We start from the raw sequence: 23,475 nt of genomic DNA, 5'->3' as shown, positions 1-23,475 counted from the left end.
ATAATAATAATAATAATAATAATAATAATAATAATAATAATAAATGGCCTTGACCATAATAATAATAGTAATAATAATAATAGTAATAAATAAATGGCCATGGTCATAATAATAATAATGATAATAATAATAATAATAATAATAATAATAACAATTTACTATTTATTATAGTAATTTATAATAAATAAATTATTATAAATAATTTGCTTATTTATAATAAATATAATCGGAGCCCCCCAAAAAAACCACAAAAAAATTAAATCTTTAAACCCACACTCAAACAAAGGCAGCCTCTGGATTTCCATAATAATAGTAATAATAATAATAATAATAATAATAATAATAATAATAATAATAATAATAATAATAATAAAAATAAAAATTACTATTTATTATAATAATTTATAATAAATAAATTATTATAAATAATTTGTTTATTTATAATAAATATAATCGGAGCCCCCCAGAAAAACCACAAAAAAATCAAACCTTTAAATCCACACTCAACCAAAGGCAGCCTCTGGATTTCCATAATCATCATCATAATAATAATTACTATTTATTATAGTAATTTATAATAAATAAATTATTATAAATAATAATTTAATAATAATAAATAACAAATAATATAATAATATAATATAATATAGTAACATAATATAATAATATAATAATGTAATATAAAATAATAAATAATAAATAACAAATAAATAACAAATTATTATAAATAATTTGTTTATTTATAATAAATATAATCGGAGCCCCCCAAAAAAACCACAAAAAAATCAAACCTTTAAACCCACACTCAACCAAAGGCAGCCTCTGGATTTCCATAATCATCATCATAATAATAAATTACTATTTATTGTAGTAATTTATAATAAATAAATTATTATAAATAATTTGTTTATTTATAATAAATATAATCGGAGCCCCCCAAAAACCACCAAAAAATCAAACCTTTAAACCCACACTCAACCAAAGGCAGCCTCTGGATTTCCATAATAATAATAATAATAATAATAATAATAATAATAATAATAATAATAATAATAATAAATTACTATTTATTATAGTAGTTTATAATAAATAAGTTATTATAAATAATAATTTAATAATAATAAATAATATAAATAATATAATAATATAATATAGTAACATAATATAATAATGTAATATAATATAAAATAATAAATAATAAATAACAAATAAATAACAAATCATTATAAATAATTTGTTTATTTATAATAAATATAATCGGAGACCCCCAAAAAAACCACAAAAAAATCAAACCTTTAAACCCACACTCAACCAAAGGCAGCCTCTGGATTTCCATAATCATCATCATCATCATCATCATCAATTACTATTTATTATATTAATTTTATATTATAATATTATAATATTATACTATTATATTATAATATTATATTATATTATAATATTATATATCATAATATTAATATTATATTAATATTGATATTATCCTACTATTTATTATAGTAATTTATAATAAATAAATTATTATAAATAATTTGTTTATTTATAATAAATATAACCGGAACCCCCCAAAAAACCCACCAAAAAATCAAACCTTTAAACCCACACTCAACCAAAGGCAGCCTCTGGATTTTCCACTGGAATCTTCCCCCCAGATCATCAACTTCTACATGAACCTGCTGATGGAGCGCAGCAAGGAGAAGGGGCTGCCGGCCGTGCACGCCTTCAACACCTTCTTCTTCACCAAGCTCCGGAGCGCCGGCTACCAGGCCGTCAAGAGGTGGACCAAGAAGGTGGACATCTTCTCCGTGGACCTGCTGCTCGTGCCCATCCACCTGGGCGTGCACTGGTGCCTGGCTGTGAGTGCCCGGGGGGACCCTGGCAGGGCAGGGGGCACAGGAGCGGGTTTTGGGGGAGTCTGTGGTGTTCAGGAGGGAGTTACCAAGACCAGGAGCGGGTTTTGGGGCAGTTTGTGGTGTTTAGGAGGGAGTTCCAAGGACAGGAGCACCTTTTGGGGGAGTTTGTGGTGTTCAGGAGGGAGTTACCAAGACTGGGAGCAGCTTTTGGGGGAGTTTGTGGTGTTCAGGAGGGAGTTACCAAGACCAGGAGCAGCTTTTGGAGGTGTTTCTGGCATGGAGACACAGAGTTCCCGGCTCCTGGCAAAGGGCTTGGGCCTGAGGGGGGGATTGGGGCTGGATCCGAGACCAGGAGCGGGTTTTGGGGGAGTTTGTGATGTTCAGGAGGGAGTTACCAAGACCAGGAACGGGTTTTGGGGCAGTTTGTGGTGTTCAGGAGGGAGTTACCAAGACCAGGAACAGGTTTTGGGGCAGTTTGTGGTGTTCAGGAGGGAGTTACCAGGACAGGAGAAGCTTTTGGGGGAGTTTGTGATGTTTAAAGGAACAGGGTGACCAGGGACCCCATCAGACCAGGGGTTGAGACACGGAGTGCCCGGCTCCTGGCAAAGGGCTTGGGGCTGGGGGGGGATTGGGGCTGGATCCGAGTCTGGAGGGAGTTAGGAAGACCAGGAGCAGCTTTTGGGGGAGTTTGTGGTGTTCAGGAGGGAGTTCCAAGGCCAGGAGCAGCTTTTGGGGGTGTTTGTGGTGTTCAGGAGGGAGTTACCAAGACCAGGAGCAGCTTTTGGAGGTGTTTCTGGCATGGAGACACAGAGTTCCCGGCTCTTGACAAAGGGTTTGGGCCTGAGGGGGGGATTGGGGCTGGATCTGAGACCAGGAGCGGGTTTTGGGGGAGTTTGTGGTGTTCAGGAGGGAGTTACCAAGAACAGGAGAAGCTTTTGGGGGAGTTTGTGGTGTTCAGGAGGGAGTTCCAAAGATCAGGAGAAGCTTTTGGAGGTGTTTCTGGTCCTCAGTCCTGGCATGGAGCCGCAGAGTTCCTGCCTCTTTGCAAAGTGGTTGGGCCTGTGGGGGGAAATCGGGGCTGGAATCCGAGTCTGGAGGGAGTTAGGAAGACCAGGAGCAGCTTTTGGGGCAGTTTGTGGTGTTCAGGAGTGAATTCCAAGATCAGGAGCAGCTTTTGGGGCAGTTTGTGGTGTTCAGGAGTGAATTCCAAGATCAGGAGCAGCTTTTGGGGGTCTGTGGTGTTCAGGAGTGAATTCCAAGATCAGGAGCAGCTTTTGGGGGAGTCTGTGGTGTTCAGGAGGGAGTTACCAAGACCAGGACCAGCTTCTGGGGGAGTTTGTGGTGTTCAGGAGGGAGTTACCAAGACCAGGAGCGGGTTTTGGGGGTGTTTGTGGTGTTCAGGAGGGAGTTCCAAAGATCAGGAGAAGCTTTTGGAGGTGTTTCTGGTCCTCAATCCTGGCATGGAGCCGCAGAGTTCCTGCCTCTTTGCAAAGTGGTTGGGCCTGTGGGGGGAAATCGGGGCTGGAATCCGAGTCTGGAGGGAGTTAGGAAGACCAGGAGCAGCTTTTGGGGGAGTTTGTGGTGTTTAAAGGAACAGGGTGTCCCAGGGATCATCAGTCTGGGGGTGGGGACACGAAGTTCCCGGCTCTTGGCAAAGTGGTTGGGCCTGAGGGGGGGAAATTGGGGCTGGAATCCAAGTCTGGAGGGAGTTATGAAGACCAGGAGCAGCTTTTGGGGGTGTTTGTGGTGTTCAGGAGGGAGTTCCAAGGACAGGAGTGGCCTTTGGGGATGTCTCCTGGCATGGAGACACAGAGTTCCCGGCTCTTTGCAAAGGGCTTGGGGCTGGGGAGGGGGGATCAGGGCTGGAATCTGAGTCTGGAGGGAGTTAGGAAGACCAGGAGCATCTTTTGGGGGAGTTTGTGGTGTTTAAAGGAACAGGGTGTCCCAGGGATCATCAGTCTGGGGGTGGGGACACGAAGTTCCCAGCTCTTGGCAAAGTGGTTGGGCCTGAGGGGGGGAAATTGGGGCTGGAATCCAAGTCTGGAGGGAGTTATGAAGACCAGGAGCAGCTTTTGGGGGTGTTTGTGGTGTTCAGGAGGGAGTTACCAAGACCAGGAGCGGGTTTTGGGGGAGTTTGGGGTGTTCAGGAGGGAGTTCCAAAGATCAGGAGCAGCTTTTGGGGCAGTTTGGGGTGTTCAGGAGGGAGTTACAAATACCAGGAGCGGGTTTTGGGGGAGTTTGTGGTGTTCAGGAGGGAGTTACCAAGACCAGGAGCGGGTTTTGGGGGAGTTTGGGGTGTTCAGGAGGGAGTTACCAAGACCAGGAGCGGGTTTTGGGGGAGTTTGGGGTGTTCAGGAGGGAGTTACCAAGATCAGGAGCAGCTTTTGGGGCAGTTTGTGGTGTTCAGGAGGGAGTTCCAAAGATCAGGAGCGGGTTTTGGGGGAGTTTGTGGTGTTCAGGAGGGAGTTACCAAGACCAGGACCAGCTTCTGGGGGAGTTTGTGGTGTTCAGGAGGGAGTTACCAAGACCAGGAGCAGCTTCTGGGGGAGTTTGTGGTGTTCAGGAGGGAGTTACCAAGACCAGGAGCGGGTTTTGGGGCAGTTTGTGGTGTTTAGGAGGGAGTTCCAAGGACAGGAGCAGCTTTTGGGGGTGTTTCTGGTCCTCAGTCCTGGCATGGAGCCGCAGAGTTCCTGCCTCTTTGCAAAGTGGTTGGGCCTGTGGGGGGAAATCGGGGTTGGAATCCGAGTCTGGAGGGAGTTATGAAGACCAGGAGCAGCTTTTGGGGGTGTTTGTGGTGTTCAGGAGGGAGTTACCAAGGACAGGAGCAGCCTTTGGGGGTGTTTGTAGTGTTTAGGAGGGAGTTACCAGGACAGGAGCAGCTTTTGGGGGTGTTTGTGGTGTTCAGGAGGGAGTTACCAGGACAGGAGCAGCTTTTGGGGGTGTTTGTGGTGTTCAGGAGGGAGTTCCAAAGATCAGGAGCAGCCTTTGGAGGTGTTTCTGGCATAGAGACACAGAGTTCCCGGCTCTTGGCATAGTACTTGGGCCTGGGGTGGGGAATTGGGGCTGGAATCCGAGCCTGGAGGGAGTTACCAAGACCAGGAGCAGCTTCTGGGGCAGTCTGTGGTGTTCAGAAGGGAGTTCCAAGGACAGGAGCAGCTTTTGGGTGCAGTTTGTGGTGTTCAGGAGTGAATTCCAAGATCAGGAGCAGCTTTTGGGGGTCTGTGGTGTTCAGGAGGGAGTTCCAAAGATCAGGAGCAGCTTTTGGGGGAGTCTGTGGTGTTCAGGAGTGAATTCCAAGATCAGGAGCAGCTTTTGGGGGTCTGTGGTGTTCAGGAGGGAGTTCCAAAGATCAGGAGCAGCTTTTTGGGGGGGAGTCTGTGGTGTTCAGGAGTGAATTCCAAGATCAGGAGCAGCTTTTGGGGGAGTCTGTGGTGTTCAGGAGTGAATTCCAAGATCAGGAGCAGCTTTTGGGGCAGTTTGTGGTCCTCAGTCCTGGGATTGAGACACAAATTTTGTGGCTCTTTACAAACTGGTTGGACCTGGAGGGTAAACTGGGACTGGAATCCGAGTTTGGATTTCAAGTGAGTTTCAAGGACAGGAGCAGCTTCTGGGGGAGTTTGTGGTGTTCAGGAGGGAGTTACAAAGATCAGGAGCAGCTTTTGGGGGTATTTATGGTGTTTAAGGGAACAGGGTGTCCCAAGGATCCTCAGTCCAGGGGTGGGGACACGGAGTTCCCGGCTCTTGGCCTGAGGGGGGGAATTGGGACTGGAATCCGAGTCTGGAGGGAATTACAAAGACCAGATTTTCATCCTCTGGCACCTTCCATAGGGACCAGCACTCCTTAAAGTGCTCAGGAACTGCCCTATAGAGCCACAAGAGCACCTGAAGAGCAATGAGAGCCCCTCTAGAGCCCTGTCAGACCCTATAGATCCTTGAGAGTCCCTACAGATCCTTGAGAGTCCCTACAGATCCTTGAGAGTCCCTACAGAGCCTTGAGAGTCCCTACAGAGCCTTGAGAGCCCCTATAGATCCTTGAGAGCCCCTATAGATCCTTGAGAGCCCCTATAGATCCTTGAGAGCCCCTATAGATCCTTGAGAGCCCCTATAGAGCCTTGAGAGCCCCTATAGATCCTTGAGAGTCCCTATAGAGCCTTGAGAGCCCCTATAGATCCTTGAGAGCCCCTATAGATCCTTGAGAGTCCCTATAGAGCCTTGAGAGTCCCTATAGATCCCTTAGATCCCTGAGAGACCCTGTAGATCCCTGGGAGCCCTACAGAGCCTCGGGAGATCCTACAGAACTGCAGGAGGCCCTATAGAGCCCTGAGAGCCCCCATAGACCCCTGTAAATCCCTGAGATCCCCTATAGAGCCCCCCTAGAGCCCCTCTAGAGCCCCTGTAGGGCCGTGCCCTGGTGCTGACACCGTGTCCCCACAGGTCGTGGACTTCAGGAAGAAAACCATCACCTACTACGACTCCATGGGGGGCATCAACAGCGAGGCCTGCAGGGTCCTGCTGTGAGTATCCCGGGATTTGGGGTCAGGGGGCTGCCCAGGAACCCCCCTCTGCTGCCCTGGAACACCCCGCAGTGCGCATGGGGACAGGGGGACACTGCCCTGTAACACTCAAAGGGACAGGAGGACACTGCCCTATAACACCCACAGGGACAGTGAGGACACTGCCCTATAACACCTCACAGCTCATATGGGGACAGGGGGACACTGCCCTGTAACACTCAAAGGGACAGGAGGACACTGCCCTATAACACCCACAGCTCATATGGGACAAGGGGACACTGCCCTATAACACCCACAGCTCCTATGGGGACAGTGAGGACACTGCCCTATAACACCCACAGGGACAGTGAGGACACTGCCCTATAACACCTCACAGCTCATATGGGACAAGGGGACACTGCCCTATAACACCCACAGCTCATATGGGAACAGGGGGACACTGCCCTATAACACCTCACAGCTCCTATGGGGACAGGGGGACACTGCCCTATAACACCCACAGCTCATATGGGGTCACTGCCCTCTAACACCCACAGCTCATATGGGGACAGGGGGACACTGCCCTATAACACCTCACAGCTCATATGGGGACAAGGGGACACTGCCCTATAACACCCACAGCTCATATGGGGACAGGGGGTCACTGCCCTATAACACCCACAGCTCATATGGGGTCACTGCCCTATAAGACCCCATAAGGACAGTGGAGTCACTGCCCTATAACACCCACAGCTCCTATGGGGTCACTGCCCTATAACACCCACAGCTCCTATGGGGTCACTGCCCTATAACACCCACAGCTCCTATGGGGTCACTGCCCTATAACACCTATAACACCCCATAAGGACAGTGGGGTCACTGCCCTATAACACCCCACAGCCCATATGGGGTCACTGCCCTATAACACCCACAGCTCCTATGGGTTCACTGCCCTATAACACCCACAGCCCATATGGGGTCACTGCCCTATAACACCCACAGCTCCTATGGGTTCACTGCCCTATAACACCCACAGCCCATATGGGTTCACTGCCCTATAACACCCACAGCTCCTATGGGGTCACTGCCCTATAACACCCACAGCTCCTATGGGGTCACTGCCCTATAACACCCACAGCTCCTATGGGGTCACTGCCCTATAACACCCACAGCTCCTATGGGGTCACTGCCCTATAACACCCACAGCTCCTATGGGGTCACTGCCCTATAACACCCACAGCTCCTGCAGCCCCTTTCTCCTTCCCTCTCCCTGCTCCTTCCCTGGGGTCGTTTGGGATCTGCAGGGCTTGGGTTTCCCTCTGAGGGGCCGTTGCTTTGTAGGGTTTTGCCTCCAGGTCTGTCCGTGCCAGCTCAGCTCCGGGGTGGGACACACCTGTCCAGCTTTTGTGGTGTCCTGGGGACTTTTTTGGGAACTTTTTTGGGAACTTGGGGTCCGCCCCTTCCCCCAGGGAGGCTGTGGGGTCACCCTGGCGGATCCCCCAAACTCTTTGGGGTCTCATCAGTCTCAGAGGCTTCCCGGTGTCACCTGGAGGAGGAAAACAGCCCCCCCAGGGACTGGGATCCTTCCCTGGTCCTGCAGCTCCCAGAGATCCCAGAGATCTCCTGTGCAGCTCCCAGAGATCCCAGAGATCTCCTGGGAGCGGGATTTGATTCCTGGCTGTGCCTCTGGAGCTGCCGCTGGATCCGGGCGGCTCTTCCAGGCTCCGGCTCTGCCCATCCCGAGGGACCTTCCCAGGCCCTGCCCTGGGAGCCGGGGCCGTTATCCCGCGCTCTGGGAGCTGCTCCTGGCTGGGCTGTGATTCCAGGGTGTGATTCCAAGGGGATGTGATTCCAGGGTGTGATTCCAAGGGGATGTGATTCCAAGGGGATGTGATTCCAAGGGGAGCTGCTCCTGGGCAGGATGTGATTCCAGGGTGTGATTCCAAGGGGACATGATTCCTAGGGGATGTGATTCCAAGGGGAGCTGCTCCTGGGCAGGGTCTGATTCCAGGGTGTGATTCCAAGGGGATGTGATTCCAAGGGGAGCTGCTCCTGAGCAGGGTGTGATTCCAAGGGGATGTGATTCCAAAGGGAGCTGCTCCTGGGCAGGATGTGATTCCAGGGTGTGATTCCAAGGGGACGTGATTCCAAGGGGATGTGATTCCTAGGGGATGTGATTCCAAGGGGAGCTGCTCCTGGGCAGGATGTGATTCCTAGGGGATGTGATTCCAAGGGGATGTGATTCCAAGGGGAGCTGCTCCCTTTTCCAGACGCCTGGGCTGGCAGAGGGTTTGATCCGGGATTCAGGGAACTCCCCCCGTGCCGTTCCTGGTGCTGTTCCTTCATCCCAGCATTGCTCTGGTGGGAATCTGATCCTAAAATCTTGTGGCCTGAGGCAGAGGTGTCATTCCTTCCCCCTGGGAATGTGGAGAGTGAGCAGACAGGTGGAATTTCCGGCCCTTTGGGCACCTTTGTTCCCCTCCTGAGGCACTTCCATCCCAATCCTTGTTCCCTTCTACCTTAATCCTGCTCCAAGAGCAGGAAAGGCGAAGGAAAAAGCCCTAAAACCTGGAAACATCCCGGTTTTTTTTTAGTCCTGCCCTGTGGCTCTTTGCCTCCGTGTCCGAGCAGAGCCTGGAATCGGCTCCTTTCATCCCAGATTGCTTTGATTCCAAGTGGAGGTGAGAGAGGGAACCCCCCTGGATCATTCCGGGGGTCTGGGCTGAGGAGGAAGGTCCCCACCCCGGTGCTGGAGGGGCTGGAATGTCCCATCCAACCTGGCAGAGATCCAGGATTCCAGGTGCCCAGAGAGCCAGGATTCCAGGTCCTTAGAGATCCAGGATTCCAGGTGCCCAGAGATCCAGGATTCCAGGTGCCCAGAGATCCAGGATTCCAGATCCTTAGAGATCCAGGATTCCAGGTGCCCAGAGATCCAGGATTCCAGGTCCTTAGAGATCCAGGATTCCAGGTGCCCAGAGATCCAGGATTCCAGGTCCTTAGAGATCCAGGATTCCAGGGGCCCAGAGATCCAGGATTCCAGAGATCCAGGATTCCAGGTCCTTAGAGAACCAGGATTCCAGGTCCTTAGAGATCCAGGATTCCAGGTCCTTAGAGATCCAGGATTCCAGGTGCCCAGAGATCCAGGATTCCAGGGGCCCAGAGATCCAGGATTCCAGGTGCCCAGAGATCCAGGATTCCAGGTCCTTAGAGAACCAGGATTCCAGGTCCTTAGAGATCCAGGATTCCAGGTCCTTAGAGAACCAGGATTCCAGGTGCCCAGAGATCCAGGATTCCAGGTCCTTAGAGATCCAGGATTCCAGGGGCCCGGAGATCCAGAATTCCAGGTTCCCCAGAGATCCAGGATTCCAGGTTCTTAGAGATCCAGGATTCCAGGTACCCAGAGATCCAGGATTCCAGGTCCTTAGAGATCCAGGATTCCAGGTCCTTAGAGAGCCAGGATTCCAGTTGCCCAGAGATCCAGGATTCCAGGTTCTTAGAGATCCAGGATTCCAGGGGCCCAGAGATCCAGGATTCCAGGTCCTTAGAGATCCAGGATTCCAGGTGCCCAGAGATCCAGGATTCCAGAGATCCAGGATTCCAGGGGCCCAGAGATCCAGGATTCCAGGTCCTTAGAGATCCAGGATTCCAGGTCCTTAGAGATCCAGGATTCCAGGTCCTTAGAGAGCCAGGATTCCAGGTCCTTAGAGAGCCAGGATTCCAGGTCCTTAGAGAGCCAGGATTCCAGGTCCTTAGAGAGCCAGGATTCCAGGTTCCCCAGAGATCCAGGATTCCAGGTTCTTAGAGAACCAGGATTCCAGGTCCCCAGAAATTCCAGGTGCCCAGAGATCCAGGATTCCAGGTTCCCCAGAGATCCAGGATTCCAGGTGCCCAGAGATCCAGGATTCCAGGTCCTTAGAGATCCAGGATTCCAGGTCCTTAGAGAGCCAGGATTCCAGGTGCCCAGAGATCCAGGATTCCAGGTGCCCAGAGATCCAGGATTCCAGGTGCCCAGAGATCCAGGATTCCAGGGGCCCAGAGATCCAGGATTCCAGGTGCCCAGAGATCCAGGATTCCAGGTCCTTAGAGATCCAGGATTCCAGTTGCCCAGAGATCCAGGATTCCAGGTCCTTAGAGATCCAGGATTCCAGGTGCCCAGAGATCCAGGATTCCAGGTGCCCAGAGATCCAGGATTCCAGGTTCTTAGAGATCCAGGATTCCAGGTGCCCAGAGATCCAGGATTCCAGGTCCTTAGAGATCCAGGATTCCAGGTGCCCAGAGATCCAGGATTCCAGGTCCTTAGAGATCCAGGATTCCAGGGGCCCAGAGATCCAGGATTCCAGGTGCCCAGAGATCCAGGATTCCAGGTCCTTAGAGAACCAGGATTCCAGGTCCTTAGAGATCCAGGATTCCAGGTCCTTAGAGAACCAGGATTCCAGGTGCCCAGAGATCCAGGATTCCAGGTCCTTAGAGATCCAGGATTCCAGGGGCCCGGAGATCCAGAATTCCAGGTTCCCCAGAGATCCAGGATTCCAGGTTCTTAGAGATCCAGGATTCCAGGTGCCCAGAGATCCAGGATTCCAGGTCCTTAGAGATCCAGGATTCCAGGTCCTTAGAGAGCCAGGATTCCAGGTCCTTAGAGAGCCAGGATTCCAGTTGCCCAGAGATCCAGGATTCCAGGTTCTTAGAGATCCAGGATTCCAGGGGCCCAGAGATCCAGGATTCCAGGTCCTTAGAGATCCAGGATTCCAGGTGCCCAGAGATCCAGGATTCCAGAGATCCAGGATTCCAGGGGCCCAGAGATCCAGGATTCCAGGTCCTTAGAGATCCAGGATTCCAGGTCCTTAGAGAGCCAGGATTCCAGGTCCTTAGAGAGCCAGGATTCCAGGTTCCCCAGAGATCCAGGATTCCAGGTTCTTAGAGAACCAGGATTCCAGGTCCCCAGAAATTCCAGGTCCTTAGAGATCCAGGATTCCAGGTTCCCCAGAGATCCAGGATTCCAGGTGCCCAGAGATCCAGGATTCCAGGTCCTTAGAGATCCAGGATTCCAGGTGCCCAGAGATCCAGGATTCCAGGTCCTTAGAGATCCAGGATTCCAGGTCCTTAGAGAGCCAGGATTCCAGGTGCCCAGAGATCCAGGATTCCAGGTCCTTAGAGATCCAGGATTCCAGGTCCTTAGAGATCCAGGATTCCAGGTCCTTAGAGAGCCAGGATTCCAGGTCCTTAGAGAGCCAGGATTCCAGGTCCTTAGAGATCCAGGATTCCAGGTCCTTAGAGAGCCAGGATTCCAGGTCCTTAGAGAGCCGGGATTCCAGGTTCCCCAGAGATCCAGGATTCCAGGTTCTTAGAGAACCAGGATTCCAGGTCCCCAGAAATTCCAGGTCCTTAGAGATCCAGGATTCCAGGTTCCCCAGAGATCCAGGATTCCAGGTGCCCAGAGATCCAGGATTCCAGGTCCTTAGAGATCCAGGATTCCAGGGGCCCAGAGATCCAGGATTCCAGGGGCCCAGAGATCCAGGATTCCAGGTCCTTAGAGATCCAGGATTCCAGAGATCCAGGATTCCAGGTGCCCAGAGATCCAGGATTCCAGGTCCTTAGAGATCCAGGATTCTGGGTTCCCCAGAGATCCAGGATTCCAGGTTCTTAGAGAGCCAGGATTCCAGGTCCCCAGAATTCCAGGTCCTTAGAGATCCAGGACTCCAGGTGCCCAGAGATCCAGAATTCCAGGTCCCCAGAATTCCAGGTGCCCAGAGATCCAGGATTCCAGGTGCCCAGAGATCCAGAATTCCAGGTGCCCAGAATTCCAGGTCCTTAGAGATCCAGGACTCCAGGTGCCCAGGATTCCAGGTCCCCACTTCCCCGGCCGTAATCCTTTTCCTTCTGTTTCATTTTAGGAGGCTTTTATTGGTTGAATGCAGTGGGAGGATCACACCTGGAAGGAGGGACGGAGGTCCTACTCATGGTTAGTGACCCTTTCGTGCTTTCAATCTTTAGAGCTTCCTAAAGGCCTCAGGATTCCGGGGGAAGTGAGAGGATTCCAGGGAAATCAGGGCTTAGGGGGGAAGCCGAGGCCCAGGGCAGGGTCTGGAACCATCCCAGGCTTTGGAGTGAGACCTGGAGAGAGGATTTTGAGGAAGGTGCCTGGGGGTTTTTATTATTTGGGGGGGGTGTTTCTCCAGCGTTTGGGAGTGGGCAGGAAGCAGCCTGTTCAAAATGAGGTGAAAACTGGGATTTTAGCAGAGGCAAAGCCGTGAAATCTGGGAATCTTCTCATCTCCTGCTCTCACCTCACCCGCCCTCTGCTCCGGCTGCCCCTTGGAGCCGATCCCAGCAATTCCCTGAGGCACCTGCTCGGCTCTTTGTGTGTTTGTGAGCCCTGGAGGAGGCAAAAAAAGAGGAAAAAAATCCTCTTTTCAGCCCCTGCCCGAGGTGTGGCAAGGGTTGGATTTGGGGTTGGATTTGGGGTTAGATTTGGGGTTAGATTTGGGGTTGGATTGTCCTTCCCAATTATCCCTGCCCAGCTTTTCCTCCTCCGAGTGCACCGGCCCAGTTCTGCCTCCCCGAGTCCCTCCAGGGGCTGGAATTGGGATTAATCCCTGTGGGTCCCTCTGGGCTCTGGGCTCCTTCCTCCAGCTGAGGGCCCGAGTGGCTTCTGGAGCCGCCACCAATTGCCAGGGTTGATTTTTGGGGGGGGTTAATTAATTAATTAATTAATTAACATTTTCCCCACGGGCCGTGTCGTGACTCAGATCCTTCACCCCTGAGCTCGAGCTCGTTCCCAAGAGCCTCTTTTCTCCATCCATTATCCATTAGGATTTATTCCAGGAGCCTCTTTTCTCCATCCATTATCCATTAGGATTTATTCCAGGAGCCTCTTTTCTCCATCCATTATCCATTAGGATTTATTCCAGGAGCCTCTTTTCTCCATCCATTATCCATTAGGATTTATTCCAGGAGCCTCTTGTCCATCCTTTAGGATTTATTCCAGGAGAGGTGGGCATGTGGAGCTGCTCCTGAACGGTGGAAAGGTGGGAGAGGGGTTTTTTTAGGGGTGAGATTTCCCTCCTGCTGGGCTCATCCCATCCAAAGCAGAGCTGGCAGGGCTGGGAAGGGGTGTCCAGCTAAGGAAGGCTCATGGAAAACATTTGGCTGGACCAGATCTGGCCCCTGCCATGACAGAGACCCCCATTCCTGACACTTCATCCCGAAAAACCTCCCCCTTCACGCTCCCGGCCCTTTCCTTCCCTCTGGGTGGTTCTTCTGCCCCTCCCCAATCCCTTGGTGGCCTCTGGGTGGTTCTTCTGCCCCTCCCGAGTCCCTTGGTGGCCTCTGGGTGTCCTGCAGCCCGGGGAGGGCTTTTCTTTGGGGCAGTTCTTGGGATTTCTGGGGGGAGAGGAGCCCCCTGAGCGGCCCCGGGGCAGCAGGTTGAACCCTCCGCCCTTGGCACCGACCGCCGCGGCTCAGCCAAGTCCCCACGGATCAGATTTCCCGAAAGATGGCACATCTCTGCCTGTTGGCAGCCAAACCTGCCTCCCTCTCCGTGCCAGTCCTTTTGGTCTCCAGGAGGAGCAGGAGGTGTCTCCAGAGCTGAGTGTCACTTAGTGACAGCAGCAGCTCCTTTAGGGCCGTTGGGAACATCTTGGGGCCACCACCTCGTGTCCTCAGGCTCAGGCTCCTCTGAGGAGGTGCCAGACATGGAGGGGATGCTTTCCGGAGCTCTTCCCGGTCCTTTGGTCTCCAGGAGGAGCAGGAGGTGTCTCCAGAGCTCAGTGACAGCAGCAGCCCCCAGAGAGCAGCTCCTTTAGGGCCATTGGGAACATCTTGGGGCCACCACCTTGTGTCCTTAGGCTCAGGCTCCTCTGAGGAGGTGCCAGATGTGGGGGAGATGGTTCCCGGGGCTCTTCCCGGTCCTTTTGGGCTCCAGGAGGAGCAGGAGGTGTCTCCAGAGCTCAGTGACAGCAGCAGCTCCTTTAGGGCCGTTGGGAACATCTTGGGGCCACCCCCTCCCCTCCTGGGGCTCCTGCAGTCCCCCCTCGAGTCCATGTCCTCCTTCCTGCGCTTCCCAGGGCAGGGAATGGCTCAAGGTCTTCGTACCCACCGAGGAAAAGAAGGTGGCACCTGCCTGGGCAGGGGCTTGGCAGAGTCCCTGAGCTTTCTCAGGTTAAACCCCCCCTCCTTCCAGGGTTTTAATCCAGGCCAAGCTGGTGGGAGCCTCTTGGAGCAGAGCCCACGGGCCGACACCCCCCGGGAGCTTCCCGAGTCCTGCAGGCCCTGGGGTGGGACTGGGATGTGAAACCTGCCCCTGGGGCTCTTCTCCCTCTGCTGTGGGCTGGGGGGAGGGTCTGACCTGTGCCAGCAGCTGGAGAGGAGCCCTTTCCCACCCGGGGACGCTTCCGAGGCCGTGACCAGTTTGTCCCTGGCACCTCCATCCTGGGAGGTCACAGGACACCAGCAGAGCCCTGGGAGCTGCTGAGCTTCTCCTCTGCCACGACACCAATTTTCTCCCCCTGGTTTGTTTGTGGCTTTGACTCTGGTCTGGCAGGGACTGGGGTGGTTTTTTTTTCCCTCCTGGATGAGTTCTGGAAGTCGTGCTCGGTCCCTTTGGACTCCACAAAGCCCTTTTTGAGCGCGAGACGAAAACATTGGGCTCCCATCCTGAGCCTGAGCTCTGCAAACATGGGCAAAACTTGGGTAAACTGAGGGACTCCTCTGGCTGCTTTCCCCCCCCTGCTCCTCTAAGCCAGCTCTCCCTGTTGTCCCGTTCCTCCAGGCAGTACCTGAAGCAGGAAAGCCTGGACAAGAAGAGGAAGGAGTTTGACACCAATGGCTGGGCCCTGCTGAGCAAGAAGAGCCAGGTGGGTTTGGAGAAGGGGCCTCCACCTTTCCAGGCTGCTTTTCCTCAGGGATTTGTTGTTTGTGGTCATAGGAGGGGAGGGAGGGAACAAATCCCAGATCTTGGGAGAGGGGTTTTTTTTTCCACATGGGCAGATTTTGTGCCGGGACAGGGGAAGGGGGTTAAGCTGGAAGAGGAGGGGTTTAGGTGGGATGTCGGGAAGGAATTCCGCCCTGGGAGGGTGGGGAGGCCCTGGAATGGGTTTCCCAGAGGATTTCCCATCCCTGGAAGTGTCCAAGGCCAGGTTGGACCCACCTGGGATAGTGGGAGGTGGAATGGGATGGGATGGGCCTTTGGTCCCTTCCAGCTCAAACCATTCCGTGATTTTGTGGGTTTCCCCCCAATTATTCCAGGCTTGAGCAGCTTTTCCTGCATTCCCAGCTGTTTATTTCCATGGGATCATGGAGCAGTTTGGGTTGGGAGTGACATTTAAAGGGGTTTTCCTTCCCTGGGGAGGGACTTGGGACAAGGAGTGATGAACCGAGGGGTGAGGGGCTTCCAGCTGGGAAAGGGGTGGAACTGGACAGTCTTTTAAGTTCCCTTCCAACCCAAACCATCCTGGAATCCTGTGAACTTTAATGACATTTGGTGGCCTTTCATTTGCTGCCCTTGGGGAGCCCCTTCAGGGGGGAAAAAGAACCTTTCCCCGAGATCCAACCCGACCGTTCCCCGACTCCCAGAGATCACAGGCGTCCTTCCCATGGAGCCCTTCACCCCTGGGTGCTGGAAAGGGGGTGGTGGGCCCTCTGGAAGCGGGTGTTTCCCCTCTGGAAGTGGGTGTTTCCCCTCTGGAAGTGGGTGTTTCCCCTCTGGAAGGTGTGTTTTCCTTGCAGGAGATCCCCCAGCAGATGAACGGCAGCGACTGCGGGATGTTCGCCTGCAAATACGCCGACTGCATCACCAAAGACAAACCCATCAACTTCACCCAGGTACCACCCCAGGGGGGTCACCCCGGGGGCAGGGACCCACCAAAGCCACCCTCCCACTGTCCCCTCTGCAACTGGGAAAAAAACCAGCTGAGGATCCCTGAGCTGGGAGAAGGGCTGGGAGAGGGTGGGGACGGATCAGAACAGGCTCCCAGTGGGGATGGGGCTGGAATTTATGGCTGACGGGGGGAGAGACAAAGAGGGAGGGAGAAAACAGGCTTAGGAACACCTTCCCCCCTCCCATGGGGTCCCTCCTCCCCCCCAGGGGAGCAGGAATGGGGGTGACAGTCAGGGTGTGTCTCCCTTGGGAGACAGTCCTGGATGGACCCTCCAGGGTGGGCTCATCCCCTTGGAAATAATCCTGGATGGATCCTCCAGGGTGGGATCATCCCATGGGAGACAGTCCTGGATGGATCTCTGGTGTGAGTCCATCCCATGGGAGATAATCCTGGATGGATCCTCCAGGGTGAATTCATCCCATGGGAGACAGTCCTGGATGGACCCTCCAGGGTGGGTTCATCCCATGGGAGATAATCCTGGATGGATCCTCCAGGGTGGGTCCATCCCATGGGAGACAGTCCTGGATGGATCCTCCAGGGTGGGTTCATCCCATGGGAGACAGTCCTGGATGGAACTTCCAGGGTGAGTCCATCCCACAGAGACAGTCCTGGATGGATCTCTGGTGTGAGTCCATCCCATGGGAGACAGTCCTGGATGGATCCTCCAGGGTGGGTCCATCCCATGGGAGATAATCCTGGATGGACCCTCCAGGATGAGTCCATCCCATGGGAGATAATCCTGGATGGACCCTCCAGGGTGGGCTCATCCCATGGGAGATAATCCTGGATGGACCCTCCAGGATGAGTCCATCCCATGGGAGATAATCCTGGATGGACCCTCCAGGGTGGGCTCATCCCATGGGAGATAATCCTGGATGGACCCTCCAGGGTGGGCTCATCCCATGGGAGATAATCCTGGATGGATCTCTGGTGTGGGTTCATCCCATGGGAGACAGTCCTGGATGGACCCTCCAGGGTGAGTTTATCCCATGGGAGACAGTCCTGGATGGATCTCTGGTGTGGGTTCATCCCATGGGAGATAATCCTGGATGGATCTCTCCAGGGTGGGTTTATCCCATGGGGGATAATCCTGGATGGACCCTTCAGGGTGGGCTCATCCCATGGGAGATAATCCTGGATGGACCCTCCAGGATGAGTCCATCCCATGGGAGACAGTCCTGGATGGATCCTCCAGGGTGGGCTCATCCCATGGGAGATAATCCTGGATGGACCCTCCAGGGTGGGTCCATCCCATGGGAGACAGTCCTGGATGGATCTCTGGTGTGAGTCCATCCCATGGGAGGCCCCATTTCCCTGGGAAAAGCTCCCCAGCCCCAAAAATGGGGGCCCTGCATCCTGAATCCTGAGGAATCCCAGTGCCCCCCTCCCTGGAACATCCCCCCCTGCGGGACCCCTTCCCCTCTGATTGTCAGGGAACAACAATTCCATCATCCCCTGCCTAGGGACCATTCCCATCACAGCTCCAGCATTCCCTAAATCCCACCTGCTGCCCCTTTTTGCCAGAAAGCAAATCCCCCCCTACCATCCCAAAAAAGAAAAAGCCGTGGGAAGAGCAGCTGCTCCACGACCCCCCTGAACGTTCCCTTTCTTTCCCCTCTTTTTTCCCCCCTCCCAAAGCAACACATGCCCTACTTCAGGAAGAGGATGGCCTGGGAGATCCTGCACAGGAAGCTCTTATGATGCCAGTGGGAAGAACCGAGGGATGGGATCCCAAGTGCCCGGATTTGCCCTGGAGAAGCAGCTCCGGCCCCTTCCCGGGGGGGCTCCAGGACGACCCAGGGGAACCAAACCCCGGCTCCTGTCCCTGCTCCCAGGGCACAGGAATGTTTGGAAGCACACTTGGGGGTTTTTTTGGGAGTTGTTTAATTTTTTTCCTTTTTTTGGGGGGTTTTTTTGGGTTTTTTTGGTACAACTTTTCGGGTCCTGGGACTCGGGGGCAGCTCGGAGCATCCACGGGGGGGGGTTTTGGTATTTTTTTCCTGCTTGGAGGCTGGAATTTTGGGAAGGGGAAGGTGCTCCTGTTGCTCTGGGGGGGCTCTGTGAGCTTTGCTGGGAGCTTATTCTATTCATTTAGGGATTAATCCCACCCAAAAAAAACACCACAAGGAATCCAAGAGGGGAAGGCAAGAGGGATATTTGGGATTAAAATCCCCCCTGGAAATCCAAGAGGGGAAGGCCAGAGGGATATTGGGATTAATCCCCCCAAAAAAAACACCTCAAAGAGTCCAAGATGGGAAGGCAAGAGAGGAATATTGGGATTAAAATCCCCCCTGGAAATCCAAGAGGGGAAGACAAGAGGGGGATATTGGGATTAATTCCCCCCTGGAAATCCAAGATGGGAAGACAAGAGGGGGATATTGGGATTAATCCCCCCCAAGGAATCCAAGATGGGAAGGCAAGAGAGGGATATTTGGGATTAATTCCCCCCAAAGAATCCAAGATGGGAAGGCAAGAGAGGGATATTTGGGATTAATTCCCCCCAAAGAATCCAAGATGGGAAGGCAAGAGAGGGATATTGGGATTAATTCCCCCCAGGGAATCCAAGATGGGAAGACAAGAGGGGGATTTTGGGATTAATTCCCCCCAAGGAATCCAGGATGGGAAGGCAAGAGGGGGATTTTGGGATTAATTCCCCCCAGGGAATCCAAGATGGGAAGGCAAGAGAGGGATATTGGGATTAATTCCCCCCAAGGAATCCAGGATGGGAAGGCAAGAGAGGGATTTTGGGATTAATTCCCCCAAGGAATCCAGGATGGGAAGACCAGAGGGGTCCCCTTTGGGGTGATGGAGGAGGGAGGCTTTGACTGCAGAGGGAGGATTTTGGGGTGCCCTCAATCCCCCCAGCTCAACCCCCACATCCTGAATCCTGGAAGTCCTTGGCACAGCCTGGTGGAGCTGGGGAGAGGCCACCCCTGGAAGTAATTCCTGGTCAGATCCCACTTTTCTGCCACTCCTTTTCCTTCCCCTCCTCCTGCATCCCCCGTTCCCAGCCCGAGGCACAACAAAGGGCCGTGGAACTGCCGTGTAAATATTCCCAAATATTCCCAAAGAACAACCTCTGGGTGTGTTGGGGGGTTGGATTTCCCTTCCCACCCCCTCCCAGCCCTGCCTTTGCCCCCCCTGGGCCCCCCCAGAGCAGGGGGAGCAGCTCCTTTGGCTCTTCCCAGGAGGGTTTTCCTGTGTCCTGCCTGGGAGGGAGGTCGGGAAGGGGGAGCTGGAGGCAGAGCAGCAATTCCAGAGGCTCTTCCCGAGGTCTCTGCTGCCATCTCAGAGGTAAAAACACCCGGAAAAAGCACTTCAGCCTCCCGAAAATGGGATTTCTGAGGGGGTGCCCCGAGGCTCCTGATCATCCCTCCCGGGGCCAGAGCTTGGAACTGGGATAATTGACCCCCTGGAACTGGGATCATTTATTCCTTGGAACTGGGATAACTGACCCCCTGGAACTGGGATAATTGACCCCCTGGAACTGGGATAATTGATTCCCAGTGCTTGGAACTGGGATAACCGACCCCCTGGAACTGGGATCATTTATTCCCAGTGCTTGGAACTGGGATAATTTATTCCCAGTGCTTGGAACTGGGATAATTTATTCCCTGGAACTGGGATAATTGACCCCCTGGAACTGGGATAATTGATTCCCAGTGCTTGGAACTGGGATAACTGACCCCCTGGAACTGGGATCATTTATTCCCTGGAACTGGGATCATTTATTCCTTGGAACTGGGATCATTTATCCCCTGGAACTGGGATCATTTATTCCCTGGAACTGGGATCATTTATTCCCAGTTTCCCTGGGATGAGCTCCCCGGGCTGCTCCCCCTGCTCCCCCCCTCTGTAAATAACCTTTTTTACACAGGGGCAAAGGAGGGAAAGGGCCTCCCCCTTTTTGTATTTTCAGCTTTGGGGAAGGGATGTTTTTCTATGGTTTATTTTGGTTTTGCTCTGCCTGGGAGCAGCAGTTTTGTACCGAATTTCCCCCCCTTTTCCTCCCCAAAATCGTGTCCTTTGCAGGCTGGTTTGTAACACCCCCTCCCCTCCTCCTGGTGTGTTTTATACCGACTTCATTTACTACCTTTTTCTATCTTTTACTTCGATTAAAAGCTCTGAGGGAAAAAAAGAAAAAAAAAAGAAACAAAAACCCAATAAAACGAGGGATTTTTTTCTGGGTTTTGTGTGGACAAAAGTGAGCTGGGAGAACCCCGAGGGGCTCGGGGAAGGGGGGGTTGTGTCATTCCAACAAATCAATCACTCAGCTGCTCCCAAAATTGAGGGGCTGCTCCCAAAATTGAGGGGCTGCTCCCAAAATTGAGGGGCTGCTCTCAAAATTGGGGGGCTGCTCCCAAAATTGGGGGGTTACTCCCAAAGCTGAGGGGCTGCTCCCAAAATTGGGGGATTGCTCCCAAAATTGAGGGGCTGCTCCCAAAACAGGTTCTGCTCCCAAAATTGGGGGCTGCTCTCAAAATTGGGGGATTGCTCCCAAAATTGGGGGGCTGCTCCCAAAATTGGGGGGTTACTCCCAAAGCTGAGGGGCTGCTTCCAAAATTGGGGGATTGCTCCCAAAATTGAGGTTCTGCTCCCAAAATTGAGGGGCTGCTCCCAAAACAAGTTCTGCTCCCAAAATTGGGGGATTGCTCCCAAAATTGAGATGCTCCTCCCAGAATTGAGGGGCTGCTTCCAAAATTGAGGGGCTGCTTCCAAAATTGGGAGATTGCTCCCAAAATTGAGGGGCTGCTCCCAAAATTGAGGGGCTGCTTCCAAAATTGGGAGATTGCTCCCAAAATTGAGGGGCTGCTCCCAAAATTGAGATGCTGCTCCCAAAATTGAGGGGCTGCTCCCAAAATTGAGATACTGCTCCCAAAATTGAGGGGCTGCTCCCAAAATTGGGGGATTGCTCCCAAAATTGAGAGTCTGCTCCCAAAATTGAGATGCTCCTCCCAAAATTGAGGTTCTGCTCCCAAAATTGGGGGATTGCTCCCAAAATTGAGATGCTCCTCCCAAAACTGAGGGGCTGCTCCTGAAACCGAGGTGCTTCAGCTCTGTTCGGTGGAGGAAGGAGGCAGAGCTGGACGTTTTTAGAGGCTTTTCCAGCCGTTTTTTGGGGGAGTTCTCACTCCGGGGTTTGAGTCCGAGCTGGGATGGGGAGGGGGGGTCCCGTCCCACTGACCCGCTTTAGAACCTCCCTCCCTCCCACCCCCCCCGGGCTGAAAGAGCCGCTCAGCCCCGGCCCAGCCACCCAAATCAACGAGTCCCTTGTTTTCCCCGGCTCCCAAAAAAGCCGGGCAGGAGCCAGGCCCCTCTCAAAGGCGGCTTGTGCCCGGCCGGGCCCCCCCGGGGCTCCCCCCTCCTCCTCCGTGGCCACCAAAAATGCATTCAGCATTTATCCCCGGGCTTATTAATAGAATAAATCACATTGCCCGGCCTGTGCTGGGGATTTTTCAGGTCATATTGACTTTTTTTTTTTTTTTCTCCTCTCCCCCCTGCTCTTTTCCTGTATCCTTATTCCTAGACATTTTTTGTTTGGCCCGATAATTTCCCCAAAGAGCCCCTTGACTGGAGCCTCTGACATTCCTCCCAGACACACACGTGGCCTCTGTAAACATCCCACCCCGGGGGCTCAATGCTCCATTCATGGAGCTCCCAGAGCCGTGCCTGGAAGTCGGGAATCGAGCCGGGAATCACCTGCCCGGCTCCCACCGTCCCATCTCCTTCCCGGCCTCCAGGAATCCTCGGAGTTCTCCCCCGGGAAGGGCTTTGCTGGAGGGGGGGGACAGGGGGAGGTTTCTGGCAAGATGGGATGTGAGGAGCTGCTGCTTCCCTGGGTGCTGCTGCTGCTCCTCCTCGTTTTCCGGGTGGTTTTTTTTTGGGGAATTCGGGATCTGCTCCCGCGCCGGAGCCGAAAATCCCTCCATGGGTTATCCCGGGAAAGACTCGGCTCAGCTCCTTTTCTCCCGCGGGTCCCTCCTGCCCTGGGGACCCTCCTCCCTTCCTGCTGCCAGGAATCCCTCGGGATTCCCGAGAGGGGGGAAAACGAGTCAGCTGGAAATTCCTGATCGTCCCTTTTTCCCAACTTCCCTCTGCAAACCGGGACTGGAGAGAGACCCACAGGTCCCACCACATCCCTCCTCCTCGGGACCCTCAGGACAACATTCCCAGGCCCTCAGGACATTCCCAGACCCTCAGGACACCATTCCCAGACCCTCAGGACACCATTCCCAGACCCTCAGGACATTCCCAGACCTTCAGGACACCATTCCCAGACCCTCAGGACATTCCCAGACCCTCAGGACAACATTCCCAGGCCCTCAGGACACCATTCCCAGACCCTCAGGACATTCCCAGACCCTCAGGACATTCCCAGACCCTCAGGACACCATTCCCAGATCCTCAGGACATCATTCCCAGACCCTCAGGACATCATTCCCAGACCCTAATCCCGGCCTTCCCGAGGGGATCCTCTCCATGGGAGATCCCTGGGGGCTTGTTGTGCATCCCAGAGATCTTCCTGCTCCTGGGAGACCCTCCCTGAGCCAGCCCAGCCCTCCCCTCACACCCCAAACCCCAAAATCTCTCCCCAAACCTCACCAGTCCTCCCTCCACACCCCAAACTTCATCCCAAATCTCACCAACATCACCCCATCACCCCAAACCTCACCCCGTCACCCCAAAGCTCCCCAGCCCTCCTGTCACACCCCAAAGCTCACCAGCCAACCCCAAATCTCACCCCAACCCCAAAATCTCACCCCAAATCTCACCAGCAAACCCCAAACCCGACCCCATGACCCCAAAGCTCACCAGTCCTCCCCCCACACCCCAAAGACCAAATCTCATCCCAAATCTCACCCCAACCCTCGAATCTCACCCCAAATCTCACCGTCACACCCCCAACCCAACCCCATCACCCCAAAGCTCACCAGCCCTCCTGTCACACCCCAAACCTCACCCCCATCACCCCAAAGCTCACCAGCAAACCCCAAATCTCCCCCCAACACCACCCCCCCCCCCCCATCTCTGGCCCTGCTTTGGGTTGAATTCTGGTTATTTAGGGCCTGGTCATCATCCCCCTGTCCCTCTTCCCATCTTGGATTCTTTTGGGGGATTCATCCCTAAATCCAAGATTCCCATCTTGGAGTCTTTGGGGTGTTTTTTGGGGGAATTAATCCCATTATCCCTCTCGTCTTCCCATTTGGGATCCTTCGGGGTGTTTTTTGGGAGGGATTAATCCCAATACCCA

At 53.0% G+C, this 23,475-nt stretch overlaps 1 protein-coding gene across 1 annotated transcript in view; it reads left to right on the top strand.

Annotated features, from left to right (window-relative positions):
- The window catches only part of SENP1 (SUMO specific peptidase 1), a 31,740-nt gene extending 11,358 nt beyond the window's left edge, over window positions 1-20,382 (top strand). The window contains exons 13-17 of the mRNA XM_064638708.1: window positions 1,656-1,859; window positions 6,291-6,370; window positions 15,116-15,200; window positions 16,072-16,167; window positions 17,862-20,382. Of these exons, the coding sequence (XP_064494778.1) occupies window positions 1,656-1,859; window positions 6,291-6,370; window positions 15,116-15,200; window positions 16,072-16,167; window positions 17,862-17,924 (528 nt within the window). The 3' untranslated portion in view covers window positions 17,925-20,382. The remainder of the gene's footprint in view (window positions 1-1,655; window positions 1,860-6,290; window positions 6,371-15,115; window positions 15,201-16,071; window positions 16,168-17,861) is intronic.
- Window positions 20,383-23,475: the final 3,093 nt, after the last annotated feature.

Source organism: Pseudopipra pipra, chromosome 30 (genome assembly GCF_036250125.1).
Source record: "Pseudopipra pipra isolate bDixPip1 chromosome 30, bDixPip1.hap1, whole genome shotgun sequence".
NCBI classification, from domain to species: domain Eukaryota; kingdom Metazoa; phylum Chordata; class Aves; order Passeriformes; family Pipridae; genus Pseudopipra; species Pseudopipra pipra.
This window is presented reverse-complemented; position numbering and strand designations above follow the sequence as displayed.